General features: G+C 42.5%; 1 protein-coding gene across 5 annotated transcripts in view; it reads right to left on the bottom strand.

Annotated features, from left to right (window-relative positions):
- Positions 1-660: 660 nt before the first annotated feature.
- The window catches only part of ARID3A (AT-rich interaction domain 3A), a 143,052-nt gene continuing 125,244 nt past the window's right edge, over positions 661-18,468 (bottom strand). For 4 of the 5 annotated variants that reach the window (XM_033954283.1, XM_033954280.1, XM_033954284.1 and 1 more), the window contains exon 9: positions 15,328-17,687. In XM_033954283.1, coding sequence (XP_033810174.1) covers positions 17,545-17,687 — 143 coding nt within the window. In that variant the 3' untranslated portion in view covers positions 15,328-17,544. Of the gene's footprint in view, positions 2,612-15,327; positions 17,688-18,468 lie in introns of those variants that run through there. The other variant, XR_004540306.1, reaches the window with a different exon arrangement.

Genomic DNA, 18,468 nt, shown 5'->3' with positions numbered 1-18,468 from the left:
TCATCTGTACCCAATAAATCACCAGTGTGGCTACAGAAATGTGAAGCACAGAGAAATTCAGGGTAACACTGCCAGAGCTGCAGGGGAGAAGTGACACTTGGTTAGAGAAGTGGTGCAAAGAGATGTCAGAAATCCTCTGTAGGATGAGTCTACCTTGTTGTGTCTGTCTGCTGAGACACAGAGGCACAAAAGAGAAAACAGGAGACCAAAGCAGAAAAATAGCACATTTCCCTTTCCTATAAACATACGTTCAGCTGCATTAAAAAAAAAAAAAAGTATCAGATACAAGTTGTTTTTTTTCTTTCTCAATTCTCAGCTGGAGCAGCAAAACACAAGGAAATGCCAGTGCCAGACTGGTCTCAATGATGTTTCAAAATTGTAAATGAGCATCAAACACACACTAATGCAATCCACACTACAATGATATACAAAGACCCTCTTCAAAGACATTTAACTCTGCTGGTGTTTCTTTCTATTACAAAGAATATAAACAGCTCAAGTATGAGCATAGGATATCAGCAAGGGTATCAGGCATAAACTAAAAAAAGGGAGTACTTCCCTTTTAAGTGTAACATTCAACCAACTGTTCAAACAAACAGAGAAAGACATAGGGAGAAGAGAATGCAGCCAAGTAACAAAGGCAAATGGAAGTGCACTGTATGTATTCTCATTTATCTTTTTAATATTCCATCAAATTTACAGGGTTACAATTGACTTAAATATTCTTAAGTTTAAATACAATCTGTATAATAATGTTATAAAATGTAAACTTTCAGTGTTTTATTTTCAACAAGTTTTAATACCTGAACTTCTGCGAAAAAAACTGATGTATTTCTTTCAAATACAGCAGGGGTGATGAGAGGTAGGATGCAGTCTTATATATTTTTACCTGAGATACACACACTGTAAAAACAGTCCCACTGCTTCTTGTTTGCTTGCAAAACTCCAGAAACTACCATTGGATGGATATGCTAAAGCAAAAAAAGCTGCCAGTGTAGCAACCCCCCCCTCCCCTGCCCCACAACAAAGAAAACAATTCAATGAAAATTAGAAAAAACACACATGTATGAATGCTTAGTTATAAGAATTAATCCCTGCCTTCAGGAATAAATGCTAACCCCTCTCCCATCAATGGAAACACACAACTCTCCTGTCTGCCAGGTGATCTTTTCTTTCACTATCCAGTGCAAGAGGAACCCATCCCCAAATCTCGCAAAGACCAGTTGGGAAGCAATTTTAGGCATCAAATGATTGTCTGAGAACGTTTAGGCCAGTGTATCGCAAACTGCATGCCTCCTAAGATTTCAGGTGTGCCGCAACACACTGGTGGAGGAGAGTCGTCCACGCCGGCTGACTGCCTATAGAACTTTCCTCTCGTGGCGAGAGGCACGTCCTGTAGGAAGTCAGCCGGCATAGATGACTTCCTGGCTGGTGTCTCTCTTCCTCTCCCCGCACCTCCCAGATCCCTCCACTGAAGCGGGCCGTAGCCAGATGAGCCTCCGCGCATGCACGGACATCGGTGTGATGTCATCGCATCGACGTCTGCACACTTCGGGTGCCTTCCAGTTGGGGCACTGGCTATAGTGTGCTGCCAGCTGGAAAGTTTGCGAGACACTGCTCTAGGCCCTGAGTGAAATCCTAGGTTCCTCCCTTCCCCCACATCTGCAAGGCTGATGTCTACTCCTATTTCCCAGAGAAGAGCCCTGCTTGTGCTGTACACCTTAGGAGGAAACTGGGGCTCCAGCAGGCTACGCTGCCTCCTCTTCCCTGTTCCTTTTGAGTCCTAGTAAGGAATCAGATTTCCCTCTTTTTAAAGAGGGCAGCCTCCATCTTTTCTGCAGTCACTAGCTCCTCAGGCTCGCTCTCTCTCATTTCCAGTCTCTTAGCAAATGCCCAGCCCTGTACATCCCAACAGTACAAAACAACCCAATCCACACTGGCTCCCTCAAGGGAAGTTAAATTACATGTCTTGCAAGCAAATAATTCTTTGAAATTTATTTCACAATAACCTGGGAGGCTTGTTTCCAGGAAACTCACCAGGAAAAGTATAATGTCACAGTTATGCAGGACCATTACAGTTGTGTGACAAATTTCTCATCCTGACCTACTGCAGACAGGACCTCCTTTCACCCCCAACCACTCAAGAAATCTGTACCTTGGGCACAAGATGAACTTTTCAAACGCAGATTCCCTGAATACAACGTGTTACTAAAACAACTTTGTATCACACCTACAGACTAGAATTTAATATACAGAGACTGTCTCCCACTGAATCCACAAGCAACAGTGGGACAACATATCATATCCCCTGAGAATTATGAGCAACAGCTTACAGATACCCGCACATACTATTTATACACTTTAGAGAGGATTCTACACCACTTACAAACACGCTTTGTTTTTTTTTGTTTTTTTTGTAAGAAAAGAACAGAATTCTAGCAGGCACATTGGACTGGGAGAAAGCTGGAATCTTAAGTTTTCATTCCTTCCAGCAGACCAACATAAGCTGTTGAAGTATCTGAGCTTTCAGGATCTCTCAGGTCCCTTCTTCAGATGTAAGGTTTACTAAGGCACAAACACTACAACTGCTTCTTTGTTAGTCCTTATAACCCTATGATTCAAACAGAAGAAACAGATGTGTGATGGTTCAGTCAAGCAAGGGGCTGGCTCACTTATATTATAGTGCTTAGCATGGTTTCCTGCACCTGATGCCTTATGCCTGCTGAAACCTAAATTTTGAGAACGCTAGACCCACCCATACCCCTTCCCCTGGTCACACTTCCTTTTCAGCTGAATGCAAGACCATTTTGGCATGCAATATTATAGACTAGCTCACAGGCAGATTTAATGCAAATGCTAATTAATGTAAATAATTGATTGATAACAACTCATTAATTAGCTTGCATGTGGACCTGAGCTCTGCGCCCAAATTTGGGTGACCTTTATAGAATCTGGTGGCAAATGCACAAAAATTAGGCCATAGCGCTGGATGGAACTCCTCTCGTTTGAGGAAAGACTAAAAAGGTTAGGGCTTTTCAGCTTGGAAAAGGGATGGCTGAGGGGAGATATGATTGAAGTCTACAAAATCCTGAGTGGTGTAGAACGGGTACAAGTGGATCAATATTTTTATTCCGTCAAAACTTACAAAGACTAGGGGACACTCGAAGTTACAGGGAAATACTTTAAAACCCAATAGGAGAAAATATTTTTTCACTCAGAGAATAGTTAAGCTCTAGAACATGTTGCCAGAGGTTGTGGTAAGAGTGGTTAATGTAGCTAGTTTTAAGAAAGGTTTGGATAATTTTCTGGAAGAAAAATTCATAGTCGTTATTGAGAAAGACTTTGAGAAAGACATGGGAGAAGCCAGTACTTGCCCTGGATTGGTAGCATGGAATGTTGCTGTTATTTGGGGTTTTGCCAGGTGCTTGTGATCTGGATTGGCCACCATGAGGACGGGCTACAGGGCTAAACAGACCATTCTTCTGACTCAGTAAGGCTATTCTTATGTTCTTCAGTGTACAGAATACACACAAGAAATGCCAGACATGAATGGAGCCCGAGGGTACTTGCACACAGCTAAATTTAGCCGCCCCCTTTTCCTCCTTCAGTTCTGCCAGGGAATACTGTTGACCCCTTTTGATCCTCACAGTTCCTGTCCTTTACTTCTAACACACCAAGGCTTTCCCTTTCCCCAAACTTTCAAATGGCCGCTACAGTATACTGAATCAGATCCACTTAAAATATTAATGCATATCGGTCAAGAATTAAAAAAACCCCAAAAACTTAAATTGGTATTTACGGTTACAAATTCTGCATTCCTCACTTCCAAGTAATGGAATCACAGCCCTGAAAAGATGTGCAAAAGTTCTGTAAAGGTAACAGGAGAAGAAGTCTCTCATGAGCTATAACTATACAATACTTCTTCCAAGTCCTGCAAAAGTTCACATCCTAATGGTGGGGGGTGAAGAAAATAACTACAAAAAACAGCAAATCAGGGAGCTGCAGCCTTCTCTGACATAGCACTGTTTGTTCTTGAGAATGGAGGGTTTTGGGAGATTACTGGGCAGAAGTACCACAGTACTAGAGAAGCTGGTCCCTCTCATTCCTTTAGCAGCAACCAGTCAATATCTGACAGGTACAGCCCTACAAATGTCCAGGACACAGAGAAGCTGCTCGGTTGTAGGGTTGGGAAAATGTGAAAGACTAATGCCTTTTTTTAAATGTAGATGGCAGAACATGGCTACATCTTCCTTCCCCTTTTCAAAAGGGGAGAAATCTAAGGGTGAATGGGTCACACTAGGGGTTAATCTCTGTTTCTAGTGTCCTTCTTACTTTTCCTTTTTCAATGAATGGCAAAGTCAGAATCAAACATCCTTTGAAATAAAGGGGAGGGTCAAAACTCATTAAAGCAGCATACCACACTGCACCAGCCATCTATCAATCTACAACTCACTGTCAATTTAGTGTCCAGGAGGGCATGTACAAGTTGTTCCCCATTATGCAGATCAAGGCTGTTTGCAGAGTCACAGGGCTTTAGCTGGATTTCTTTACCTCCCAAGAGTATCAAGAGTGCATCCGATATGGCAGATTTAAGATGGTACTGAGATGATAAAACCTCAAGTATTTTATTGCCTAGATCAAACTATCTACCCTGGGCCCCCAACCCTCAGGAAATGGGCTCAAAGTAATCAGTATGTGTATGTATGTATACGTACATATATACACATGTGTGTGTATATCTATCTATATCTATCTATATCTATCTATATATATATATATATATATGATACACACATACAGAGTATATATATGCATATGTATCTCATATACATACAAACACATACATATAAAGAGATTAGATTCTTATCTTGCTAATATCTTTTCTAGTAGATAGGTGCGTCATTCTGGATAGATGGGTAATATTCCCATGCTTGCAAGCCATGCAGAAGGAATCAGCTCCAGGTTTTGAATCCCTTCTCCTTCATTATAGGGCTCTGCTGCCCCCTTCAGTTTGTACCAAAGCAGGCAATAGCCCCGTATAGAAACACATGTGAAGGAGGAGTATGGAGAAACTACCCAACTACAACTCTGTTCTGCTCTGAAATTATAAGTTGAAATTAGGTTCTTATCTGCTAATTTTCTTTCTTTTAGTCCCTCCAGACCGGCACAGAAACAGATGGGTTTAAGCTCCTCTGCCAGCAGGTGGAGACTGAGACATTGACTTTTTGCTGTAGTATAAGTGGGCTGTGAAACCCATCTACAATCAGTCTGATGAATAGCCAAGCAGTAACCAACTAAGAATTTAATATCTGTGAACTATAAACACCAAAGTAACTTTCAGAAGGAGAATATCAAGTAATTGTCCAAAATGGACAGGGAAAAAACATTGTTGGATATTGATTAGAATAAGAACCTTCAAAAACGTCCTCACAGCTTGCCAGCTAAGCCAGATGACCCAAACGCAGCTGCTTTTATTGAACTCCCCAACAAAAAGATATTGCAGAAAAAAAACATACTATTCGAGAAAAAACACCGAATAAAACTGACAGGGGGTCTGTGCCGGTCTGGAGGGACTAAAAGAAAGAAAATTAGCAGGTTAAGAACCTAATTTCTACTTTTTTAGCATTCCTCCAGACTGTCATAGAAACGGATGGGACATACCAAAGCAGTACCCATCATGGGTGGGATCCCTGAAGGACCACCACAAGAACACGCTCACTGAACACTGCACCCTGACGCATCTGAACGTCCACACGTTAGTACTGAACAAAGGAATGGAGACAAGACCAAATTGCAGCATTACAGATATCCACAGGAGGCACAAGAGAAGACTCAGCCCAAGAAGCTGCCTGCCCCTGTGTGGAATGAGCTTTGAGAAAATCCGGAACAGGCTTCTGTTGAAGAAGGTACACTGAAGTGATAGCCTCCTTGATCCAGCGAGCAATCGCAGCCTTGGAAGCACTGTCCCCCTTATGAGACGATTCGACTGACGGAACTCCTGAGTCCGTTGAACAGAAGTATGAAGGACCCTACGGACATCCAATTGTGCAACTGTCTCTGCTCCAAAGAGCCCTCCCGACTACCTAAGACCATAAGAACTACAGACTAGTTAACATGAAAAGGCAAAAATACCTTCGACAGAAACGAGGGAAACGGCCGTAGCATAACTCGCTCCCTGGAAAACTCCAGGAAGGGAGGTCTACATGAAAAGGCCTCCAGCTTGGAAACATGCCTTGCTGACTTAATGGCCACCAGGAACATCACCTTGAGAGTAAGATTCTTAAACATGCAGAAGCTGAGAGACTCAAAAGGAGGACAAACCAGCACGGTAAGAACCAGATTGAGATCCCAGACTGGAACCAAAGGATGAACTGGAGGCTGGAGCAATTTCGCCGCTCTCAAGAATCAAATCACATCCAAAGAGAACAAATGCCGATCATGCAACAGACCGCAAAAAGAAGATGAAGCCGCAATCTGAACCCTGTAAGAGGATCAGGCAAGGACCCGGTCCAGGCCATCCTGCATACACTCTAAGATGTGAGGTAAAGATGCGAAAAGGGGAATCACAACATGCACAGAACACCACTCCTCAAAGAGATGCCAAACTCGCAAATAAGCCCGAGAGGTTGAAAGTCTCTGAGAATCTATGAGGGTGGAGATCACCTTATCTGAATAACCTTTCTTATTTAGGTGTTCCCTTTCAAGAGCCAAGCCATACGACAAAAGGGACCCGGATCAAACATTGGAATGGGACCCTGAGTCAGAAGGTCTGGTGAGAGGGGCAGTGGAAGATCTGCGTACCACGGGTGACTGGGCCAGTCTGGAGCTACCAGGATCATGCAGCCTTTGTGCCGAGCAATGCAAAGAACTCTGCCCACCAGATGCCACAGAGGAAAGATATACCACAGACTGTCCATAGGCCAAGACTGCACCAATGCATCCAGACCCTCAGCCTGGTAATCCGACTGAAGAACCTCGGTGCTCAGGTTTCTTTGGTTTTGTACTTTGAGGAAGAAGTAAAGGACTCCCTGCTTCTGGGGATCAAGTTGGCCTTCTGTTCTTTTCCTATGCATCAAGATATTCAGGATGTAATGCACGCACAGTGGAAGATTCCGGACGCGGTTCATGACCAGGCTCTATCCCATTCCTGATGGGAATAGGGATACCTTTAAGTCACCTCTGGTTGATGCGGTGGTTTCGGCTATTGCACATAGACAAACACCCATGAAGCTATTCTGAGAAGCATGTCCCTTGATAATGCCTGTGAGCGGAACCACCAGCCCATATTGGCCTGGGCTTCTGGAGTCCACAGTAGAGACATCTGCAGGGAAAACGACTGAGGTGACCACCGCGATTGTGGTGTGCTCTGGAGAGGATGCATGTGAGTCTTTGCTCATGGGACTATGTCTGTCGTGGTTGTCATGGATTCTAGTACTTTTAGGTAGTGCCGCATGGACAGAGCTGTTTTGGCCAACAAGCTCATTATCTGGGTGCAAAGCTTTTGTCTGCATGCCTCTGGAAGATAAACACAACCTTCTGCCATGTTTAAGACGACTCCCAGGTATTAGGATGGAATTAGTTGGCTGTTTCAGAAATTCAATATCCAACCCAGGCTCTGCAGGACCTGGACCATGTGAGCTGCCACTTGTTCTCCTCCTGGGAATGATGGAGCTCTGATCAGCCAGTATGGTTAACCTGTAAGCTCGTCTTGTGTAGATAGGCAGCTATCACCACCATCACCTTGGTAAACGTGTGAGGAGCTGTTGCCAGCCCGAGGGGAAGAGTCGAGAACTGGTTCGAGTTCCAAGGCTGTAAAATTTGCAACTACCTCCCGACTTGCTTATGTCAGATCCCCTCTTACCTTCCATTCAAGAAGGCACTAAAAACGCATCTATTCTCATTACAGTCCAGGACTGAAGCTCTATATTATATGAGCCAAGCTGCTCCTGTTTAAACCTTATTATCTTATGTAAGCTGCAATAATCCATGTTGTTTATGTTTAAACTCTATTAATCTTATGTAAGCTATAATAATTCCCAGTAGACAATTGCAGGGTATAAAACCATATGGTATGATATGGTAATGGTTTTCCAGGACATGAAATCTCAGGAACTTTCTGCGTTCCGGACAGATGGGAATGTGCAGGTAGGTCTCCATCAAATTCGGAGAGGCCAGAAATCACCCAGCACCACCACCACTATGACTGATCTTATTGTCTTCCATGTGAAAGCATGGAACCTTCAGTGATGCATTGATGTGTGTAAGATCTAGACTGTCTCTCCAATCATCCGAGCCTTTCTTCGGCACTACGAAGTATATGGAGTATCTGCCTCAGCCTGAATCCTCGGGCAGCACGGACTCTATGGCCTGAATATCTAACATCCTCTGACCTGTAGCCACAACCTCGTTTGCTTTCTCTGGGTGCCTCACCAGGACTCAACAAACCAGTCTGTTAAGGGTAGGTGAATTCAAGCTTGTACCCACTCTAAATGACCTCCAGTACCCAACAGTGATGAAATCTGTGCCAGGCCTCCACATACTCCGAGAGGCATCCCCCTATCTTCAGGGGAACTGCTCCCAACCTGATGTCATTGTACTTTTTTGGAGGCTGGAGCAGCATAAAACTGGAGGCTTGGCTCCGCTTGAGACCTGAAAATCTCTGCCTGGTTCCCTGGAAGGATCTCTGAGAGGAGGCTCTACCCAAGTACTGTCAAAAGTGCCTGAAGCCAAAAAAATTAGGCTGCCCGGAGCCTCTAGTGGCTCACAGCCTGCCATCAGGAAGTTTTGGGCCGATATCTGCCACACTGGACATAAGATCATCTAGTCACTTTCTGAACATTTATATCCTTTGAAAGGAAGTCTGCTGAGGATAGCCATGAAGGAGGAATTTCCAGCCCATTGCCTGATCCAGAGCATCCTGCGGGCTGAGATCAAATAAGCTGAAACTTTGCTCATGACTAATTATGTCATAGAGAGCATAGTCCATTCCAACTAATAGGAGCTGAGGCAAAGGCTCACCCTCAGCCAGCTCAAGCCCCCACAACCTGGTATGACAGGCATGTGTCACAAAGGAAGTTACTGCAGGTGCCTCAATTCCCAAGGCAAGCTTTTTAAATTGTCTTTTAAGAATCACATCCACTCTGCAGTCCTGCATATCCTTTAATACCATGCCTCCCTCACTTGTTAGGGATGTGCGTTTGGTTACCTGTGATACCAAGGAATCTACCTTGGGCTGAGCGAAAAGAAAGACTAAAAAAATAAAGAAATATACACAGCAGATCAGAAAAACTCCTTCTGGCTCGCCTTTAGAAGGAATAACTGAAGAGGGCAGCAGAGCCCTCTAGTGAAGGAGGAGGGATTCAAAAGCTGGAGTAGATTCCTTTTGCACGGCTCACAAGCATGGGGATATTACCTGTCCATACAGAATGAGACACCTATTGCACTAGAAATACAGTCATGTGAAAAAATTAGGACACCCCATGACACATTCAGTTCTTTCTTAAGAAATGTTCAAATATCGATGTCAAATCTTTTATTTATTTATCTCTGGAAAAGAAAGTGATGTAATTGCAGGTAAACAACAAAAATTTCTTTGATTTACTCATGGAAAAAAAAAAAATCCACAAAAATGTGTATTCTAACTGAGAAATAAATTAGGACACCTCCACTTACAGTGGCTCAAATCACACACAGGTGTATCACATCAGGTGCACATAAGAACATTGTTACTCAGCATTTTGAAGGAGATTTGCCCTACTTAAACCTCAGACATTTAGTTTGGTGTGCTAATGACTGCTGCAATGAGAGTGAACACCATGGTGAGATCAAAAGAGCTATCTGAGGCCTTCAGAAAGAAGATTGTAGCAGCTTATAAGTCTGGTAAGGGATTTAAAAAGATCTCAAAAGAATTTGATATTAGCTATTCCATGGTCCAGAAAATAATGTACAAGTGGAGGATTTTCCAAACAACTGTCTACATGCCCAGGTCTGCCCTTCCAAGCAAGTTGACTCCCAGAGTAGACCGCAATATGCTAAAAGAAGTCTCCAAAAACCATAAAATGTCAACATGGGACCTATAGCAGGCACTTGCTACTGTTTATGTGAAAGTGCATATCTCTACAATCAGAAAGAGACAGTACAAATTTAACTTGCATGGGAGGTGTGCAAGGAGGAAACCTTTGCTCTGTGACAGAAACATCAAGGCCAGACTGAAGTTTGTCAGAGAGAATGTAGACAAACACCAGTACTTCTTTCTGAAATAGTGTTCTATGGACAGATGAGTCTAAAATTGTATTGTTTGAACACCAGAAAAGAGGACATGTTTGGCATACATCAAATACAGCATTTCAGGAAAAGAACCTCATACCAACTGTGAAGCATGGAGGTGGAAGTGTCATGGTTTGGGGATGCTTTGCTGCAACAGGACTTGGCCAGCTCACCATCATAGAATCCATCATGAATTCTACCGTGTATCAGAGGGTGCTTGAGAAACATGTGAGACCATCTGTAAGAAAACCTGCTGTTAGTGATCTGTAAGCTGTTGCTAAAATTGTCTGTAGTACCTGAAGATTGGAGGGTGGCCAATGTTATCCAATTTTTAAAAAGGGCTCCAGCGGAGATCTGAGAAATTACAGACCGGTAAGCCTCACTTTAGTGCCGGGCAAAATGGTAGAAACAATTATAAAAAAATAAAATTGTGGAACACATAGACAAACATGATTTAATGAGACAGAGTCAGCATGGGTTCAGCCGAGAGAGATCTTGCCTCACAAATTTGCTTGACTTCTTTGAAAGTGTGAATAAACATATGGATAAAGGTGAGCCAATTGATAAAGTGTATCTAGATTTTCAGAAAGCTTTTGATAAAGTTCCTCACGAGAGGCTCCTGAGAAAATTAAAGTGTCATGGGATAGGTGGCAAAGTTCAGTTGTGGATTAGGAATTGGTTATCGGAGAGAAAACAGAGGTAATTTTCTCAATGGAGGAGAGTAAACAGTGGAGTGCCGCATGGGTCTGTACTAGGACCAGTGCTATTTAACTTATTTAGAAATGATCTGGAAATTGGAACGACAAGTGAGGTGATTAAATTTGCAGATGACACTAAACTGATCAAAGTTGTTAAAACACATGTGGATTGTGAAAAATTGCAGTCAGACCTTAGGAAATTGGAAGACTGGGCATCCATAAGGCAGATGAAATTTAATGTAGACAAATGCAAAGTGATGCTAATTGGGAAGAATAACCTGAATCAGAGTTACTGGATGCTAGGGTCCACCTTGGGGATTAGCGCCCAAGAAAAGGATCTGGGAATCATCGTAGACAATACGATGAAACTTTCCACCCAATGTGCGGCGATGGCAAAAAAAAGCAAACAGGATGCTAGGAATTATTAAAAAAGGGATGGTTAACAAGACTAAGAATGCTAAAATGCTCCTGTATCACTCCATGGTTCAACCTCATTTGGAGTATTGCTTTCAATTCTGGGTCTCCTTATTTCAAGAAAGATGTAGTGGCACTAGAAAAGGTTCAAAGAAGAGCAACCAAGATGATAGGGCTGGAACTCCTCTCATATGAGGAAAGACTAAAACGGTTAGGGCTCTTCTGCTTGGAAAAGACACGGCTGAGGGGAGATATGATTGAAGTCTACAAAATCCTGAGTGGAGTAGAAAGGGTACAAGTGGATCAATTTTTCACTCCGTCAAAAATTACAAAGACTTGGGGACACTCAATGAAGTTACAGGGAAATACTTTTAAAACCAATAGGAGAAAATATTTTTTCACTCAAAGAATAGTTAAGCTCTGGAACACATTGCCAGAGGTTGTGGTAAGAGCGGATAGCGTAGCTGGTTTTAAGGAAGGTTTGGACAAGTTCCTGGAGGAAAAGTCCTTAGTATGTTATTGAGAAAGACATGGGGGAAGCCACTACTTGCCCTGGATCACTAGCATGAAATATTGCTACTCCTTGGGTTTTGGCCAGGTACTAGTGACCTGGATCGGCCACCGTGAAAATAGGCTACTGGGCTTGATGGACCATTGGTCTGACCCAGTAAGGCTATTCTTAAAATTAAAGCTGAAGTGGAACTGGACCCTGCAACACGACAATGACCCAAAACATACCAGGAAATCCACCAAGGACTAATAAATGAAGAATTCTGGAGTGGCCGAGTCAAAGCCCTGGTCTTAATCCCATTGAGATGCTGTGGGGTGATTTGAAACAGGATGTACATGCAAGAAACCCCTCAAACATCTCACAGCTGAAATAATTCTGCATTGAGGAGTGGGCCAAACTTTCCTCAGATCAATCTCAGAGACTGGTAGATTGCTACAAGAAGCATCTCACTGCAGTTATTTCAGCCAAAGGGGTAACACTAGCTATTAGGGTGAAGGGTGTCCTAATTTATTCCTCAGTTAGAATACACATTTTTGTGGATATCTTTTGTTTCATGAGTAAATTAAGAAAAAATTTTGTTGTTTACCTGCAATTGCATCACTTTCTTTTCCAGAGATAAATAAAAAAAAAGATTTGACATCGATATTATTTTGAAGAATGATTTGTTTTTGTTTTATGTATGTTTATTTGGAAACTGCTGTGACTCCAGGTGGTATATTACGTTTTTACATTACATTAGAGATTTCTATTCCGCCATTACCTTGCGGTTCAAGGCGGATTACAAAAGATTTATTAATGGGGGTTATAATGGAAGAACAATTGTCATTTCTAGAGTTGTGAAGAGTAGATCATTTGTCATTTCTAGAGTTGTAAAGAGTAAGGTCATTTGTCAGTTCTCAAGTGGTAAAAAGTGGTGAAGTGTAGGTAGATATTTATGAATGGAGGGTAACAAAGGAAGATCATTTGTCATTTCTCAGGTTGTACAGAGAAGGTCAGGTAGTTTCAGTGTGGCGGGAGGAAGGAGGGAGGAATGATGGAGTAAGTGAAGTTAGGACTTTTTTAGGAATTTCTTGAAGAGTATAGTTTTTATTTTTTTTTCTGAATATCTTGTAGTCTGGGGTGGTTATCAGAAGGTTGGAGATCTGGTTATCTAGTTTTGCGGCTTGAGTGGCTAGGAGGCCACTGTATAATTTGTCCGTTTTACTTCTTTGATCGGAGTGTGTGAATGGGGAGTGCGTTTTTCTATGTCTGGTTGAGGATGCTTGGATGAGGCGTTTGTTCAGGTAGGATGGGCTGTCTCCGTTTAGAATTTTAAATAACATGTAGTAGAATTTAAATAGTATTCTTTCTTGGATTGGTAGCCAGTGTGAGTTGATGTAAGCTTCTGTGATATGGTCATGTTTCCTCAGTTTGTAGATGAGTCTCAGAGCTGTGTTTTGGATTGTTTGTAGTTGCTTGGTCATAGTAGCGGGGCATGGGAGATAGAGGATGTTGCAGTAGTCTAGCAGTCCTAGGATTAGGGATTGCACTATGAGCTGGAATTGTGTTCTTTCAAAGAATTTCCGGACTTGTTTCAGGTTTCTCATGACTGCAAAGGATTTCTGTATTGTTTTATTTATTTGAGGTTGCATGGTACAGCATCTGTCCATTGTCATTCCCAGTAGTTTTATGGTGGTTTGTATGGGATAGTTGATTGAACTGAGTTCTATATTGGTTATGGTTGGGACTTTGTCATTTTCGAGGAGGATGAATTTAGTTTTGTCTGGGTTGAGTTTCAGTTTGTGATCTTTCCTCCAAATCTTGACTGATTCTAGTGTTTGATGTAGTATATTTGTCAAGGTGGTCTTTGGCTGATCAAATGGTATGAGAATGGTAATATCATCCACATAACTATAGGTAGTTATTCCTAGATTATCCAGATATGTTCCGAGAGAGGCAGTATATAGGTTGAAGAGAATATAGATGGTCATCTATATAGTTGGTGAGGAGTTTGGCTACTAGGCCTTCTGTAAGTTTGACGTATAGCGGAATTGAGGCAATGGCTCTGTAGTTGGATGATTGGTCTGTTGGTCCTTTTGGGTCTTTTTGGATTGGGGTGATGATGATTTCGCTGAGATCAGTAGGGAAAATGCCGTTTGTGAGCATGGTTTGTATCTATTGCAGAAGTTGAGTGCGGAATTTTATACTGGAGGTAGTAAGGAGATATGATGGGCGGTGGTTGAGGTCACAGGAGGCGTGGCTGTATTTTTTGTAGAGTTTATTGAGTTCGGATCATTGTATGTTGGGGAATTGAGACCATGTTCTGTCTGCTGCAGTTGATTCTCTTTCTGTGGGGTGAATTGTGAGTTCGTTTAGGTGGGATGGGGTAAAATTGAGGGTGGCTCTGGCGTTTGTAATTTTGTTCTTGAAGTGATCTGCTAAGAGGGTGGCTGAGGGGGTTGGGGTATTGTTAGTGGTCATGTAAGGTTTGGTGTCTGTTAGATCTTTTAATATTTGGAATAGTTTTTTGGTATCTTGGGTTTCTGTGCCTATAAGATTGGTGTAGTGAGTTTTCCTCTTGTCTTTTAGTAGAAGTTTATATTGTTTGTTAAGTTTTTTCCAAGCAGTTTTTGTTTGATCTAGGTTTGTTTTTCTCCATTTTCTTTCTAGTCGTCTGCATTGTCTTTTAAGTTGGAGCAGTTTGTTGTCAAACCATTCGTCTGATCTTCTGCTGGTTCTAGTTTTGGTTTGTAGTGGGGCTAGTTCATCAAGGATGTTGGTGGTCATGTTATTCCAGTGAGAGATGAAGTCTTTGGGGTCACAGTCCTGGATTGTTTCATCTATTTTTGTCCAGAATACGGATGGCTCCATGTGTTTGCGTGAGGTGTATGTTATTTTTTTTTCGATTTAGGTGTGGTTTTGTTCTTGGTCCAGTTAATGTTGAAGGTGTATGTGTAGTGGTCTGACCAGAGGGATGGGGACCAGGTTCCATTGGGTATTTGAATTACTGGGGTGGTTGGTTGATGGGTCATGACGGCTGTGATGTCGAGTTGATGTCCTTTTTCATGAGTAGTTTGAAGGTTTAGGATTTGGAAGGATAAGGCATTGAGAAATGATAAGACAGTTTTTTGCTGATTTGGATGTTTGGTCTTCTAGGTGTAGGTTTAGGTCTCCTAGGATAAGGTTGTATTCTGCTGTTAAAGAGTTTTGGTAAATGAAGTTTTCAAATTCGGGTCTTACTGTGGTCCAGTTTCCTGGTGTTATGTAGCAGAGCATGCAGTTTAGTGAGTTTTTTAGTGTGGTGCTTGTAAGATGACATACTAGAAAAAACATCCACCACACAAATGGACTTCCTTGCCTATTTAGGGTTAGGGAGTCCTTGATTAGCATTGCTAGTCCTCCTCCTCTTTTTTTTTCTCTGCAGGTCACTGTTATTTTGTACCCCTGAGGGCATACCTCTGTTATTCTAGGGTCTGTGTCTGAAGTTAAACAGGTTTTGTGAGGAAGAGGCAGTCTAGGTTTTCGGTTTTTATCCAGCTTTTTATTTGTTCTGTTTTAGGTCCTAAGGCTCTGATGTTTACGTAGGCACATGTTAGGGTAGTGATATCTGTTTGATGATTGTGAGTCGTTTCAGGGTAGATGAGTGTTTTAGGAGGAGGTTGAGGTTTGGTCTTGAGAAGTGTTGGTCTTCTTCTCCAGGTTAGGGTGATGGGATGTTGAGTGCTGGTTTGGTGGTTTGAGCTTCTTGTTATAAGGGTTCTCCTGTTGTGGTGTTGGATATTGATTGCAGTAGAGCTTGCTACTACTTTCCAACTGGTAATGAGGAGGATTATCAGTAGGGTGGTTTGAGTATGTGTTTGTGGGGTTAGAGTCGAAAAAGCTGTGAGTCGCAGGGGGCTTCGGAAGGCGGAGCTGGTCTCCCACGCAGCCCGAAGTCTCTTCCCTGCAGAGGGAGGGCTGGTGTGCTTTGGGGCAGCTCCCGGTATCAATGGAGCTGCCCTGAAGAGGAGCCGAAGAAGCTGTGAGCCGCAGGGGACTTCGGGAGGTGGAGCTGGTCTCCCACACGGCCCGAAGTCTATTCCCTGCAGTGGGAGGGCTGGTGTGTGTTGGGGCAGCTCCCGGTATCAATGGAGCTGCCCTGAAGAGGAGCCGAAGCAGCTGTGAGCCGCAGGGGGCTTCGGGAGACGGAGCTGGTCTCCCACGTGGCCCGAAGTCTCTTCCCTGCAGCAGGAGGGCTGGTGTGCACTGGGGCAGCTCCCGGTATCAATGGAGCTGCCCTGAAGAGGAGCCGAAGAAGCTGTGAGCAGCAGGAAGAAAGAACTGAATATTTCTTGGGGATGTCCTAATTTTTTCACATGACTGTACATATGTTTATATATACACAAAAGGGCATCCAAGAAAAAAATTTTATGACTAAATTTGGGCTATTGCTTATCTGCAAATGCATTGTGCCCTCCCTGCTATTGTGCATCAGACCACAGCTGCATGTAAACATATGGCACAAGATGCATACAAAAATCCAGTCTGAAGCCCCAAATTAAGAACACAGAACCTCAAGTCTTAAATCAACTCTTATAAGGCAGAGGAGAAGGTGAGAGACAAAAATCCATAGGGCAGCTTATAAGGCAGCTCTCTGTGTATATAGAATATGCCCATGCTTCAAGGGATGCAATTTCTTAGCTCACCCGGGCCCTGCAAATGTTAAAGAAAATGCCTGGCAAACAGACACAAAATATAGAAGCAAACATGTTAAGACAAGGCACAATCAACAAGTTTCTGCAGAAGAAGTCGCAAAGAGAAACCCTTCCTCTCCCCAGAAACCTCCAGGGCCAGACCCAGGGAAACCTCTCAAACCCTTCCCCCACCAGACCAGACCTAGGAAGACTCAGCCTAAGGGCATTACATCATCAAATTCTTAAATATGCAGCCCAGGAGAACAGGCATGCACCTAGGAGCTGTTCTTCTCCACCTCTCCTCCCCAAAGGACTTCACTCACATCCAGCATTAACAGGCAAGGAAATCAAGTTTCACCAATAAAAAGAAATGGACCTACACAGGCACTGGCATGGACCTGTCCTGCTTTCCTGAAAGATGACCCTAAGATCAAGTACACAGCGCATCTGTTACGCCCCTTTTTGCCTCAGAGAATAAAATAGATATTGACAAAAGAAGAGAGTCAATTTGGTAGAGATTTTTTTTCTAAGTGTCATCATTAAAAATATTTTGCTTTTATAAAGCAAATAAAAAAACAAAACCACTAAAACTATTTTTCAACCTCTACATTTCTATTTTTTAGATGGAAGTGGAGCAATTTAAGTTTTTTTTTTTGTACAAATGTTTTTTCTTTTAATGATCCAGAAATGTGTTAAGGGTCTGGCATAACATTTGTACATACAGAGGTATTTATAAAAAAACAGTGCAAGTGTGAAAAGTGAGGTAAAACTGTTAAAATTTACAATGAACACCCCTCCCCATATTTAAATGCTAAAAGCCAATGTCACCCAAGTTCAGCGATTGTCCCTCATACAGTGAAACCCCTTTTTTAAAGCCATTATTTAGACCCTTACCCTTGGGGGTCACAAACCTGAGAAAGTGAAATTCAAGTTTTGGGTTGTTTTTGGCATTGGCTGTGGTGCGCTCATGTGTGTTTGGCGAGAAGAGCAGCACAGCCGCTGGTTAAGGCGAGGTAGGAGCTGGAGGTACAGAGTGCGTCGCAGGAGGTGGACCGCTGCTGGTGCTGGTGCTGCCACGACTGTTGCCATTTCCCTTTGTGTAGCTGGAAGAGGCAGACGAACTAGGTGTTTGAGCAAACAGTACACCTTTAAAAAAAAAAAAATAGAGCAGGGAGACAACAGTGAGAAATCAAAACATATTTTTCTCTGGAAATATTCTGACACAAAGCCCTCAGTATCAAATATTCCCACTATACCACCTGGATCACAGTAGGAATTCCTGCTTGATACCATGTTAACTGTACAAAGCAATGGAAGGCACCACCTTGGCTCACTGGAGGGGCTTCAATATGTAGGCGTGTGTTAACCACCATAAGAGTTCTACTTGCTCAGATTCAAAGATGCCAAGTTACCCAGTTCCAGGCTGGAGATTTTGGGACAGTCCTAAAATTTCCAACTACTCTATCTTGGTATATTATGGGGCATGCAGCACTGATTTCAATGGGCAAGATTAGGCCCTGCTTGGTCTAAATTACTTGAACTGGTTTCATACCCCCTCAACTCTTATTTCTATCTCAGAGGAGATCAAGGAAAATAAATCTAACTCAAAATTGTGGTTTAAAATATTCAAGGTCTTGGTAGTGTTTCTGTCATCCTTTAATGAACAGGACAGCATCAGAAAGGCTCACCCAAAAATAAGTGACTGGCCATTTTATTGAGATTATGACATCATCAATTCATTATTAAACATACGTAATTGGCACATCTTCCAATTACAATCCAGTTACAAATTGCATACTTCAATAATATTCTATTGGTTCTATTCAAGTCACATGGTTTCTGATCAATCTTATTTCATTAGTACTTTTCCCTAGTAATAACAAGTTTACAAGTTTTATTAAAATTTGATAAAAATGCTTTTGTAATA

Source organism: Geotrypetes seraphini, chromosome 8 (genome assembly GCF_902459505.1).
Source record: "Geotrypetes seraphini chromosome 8, aGeoSer1.1, whole genome shotgun sequence".
Taxonomy (NCBI): domain Eukaryota; kingdom Metazoa; phylum Chordata; class Amphibia; order Gymnophiona; family Dermophiidae; genus Geotrypetes; species Geotrypetes seraphini.
Note: the sequence above shows the minus strand (reverse complement) of the source record. Positions and strands in the feature narration are given on the sequence as shown.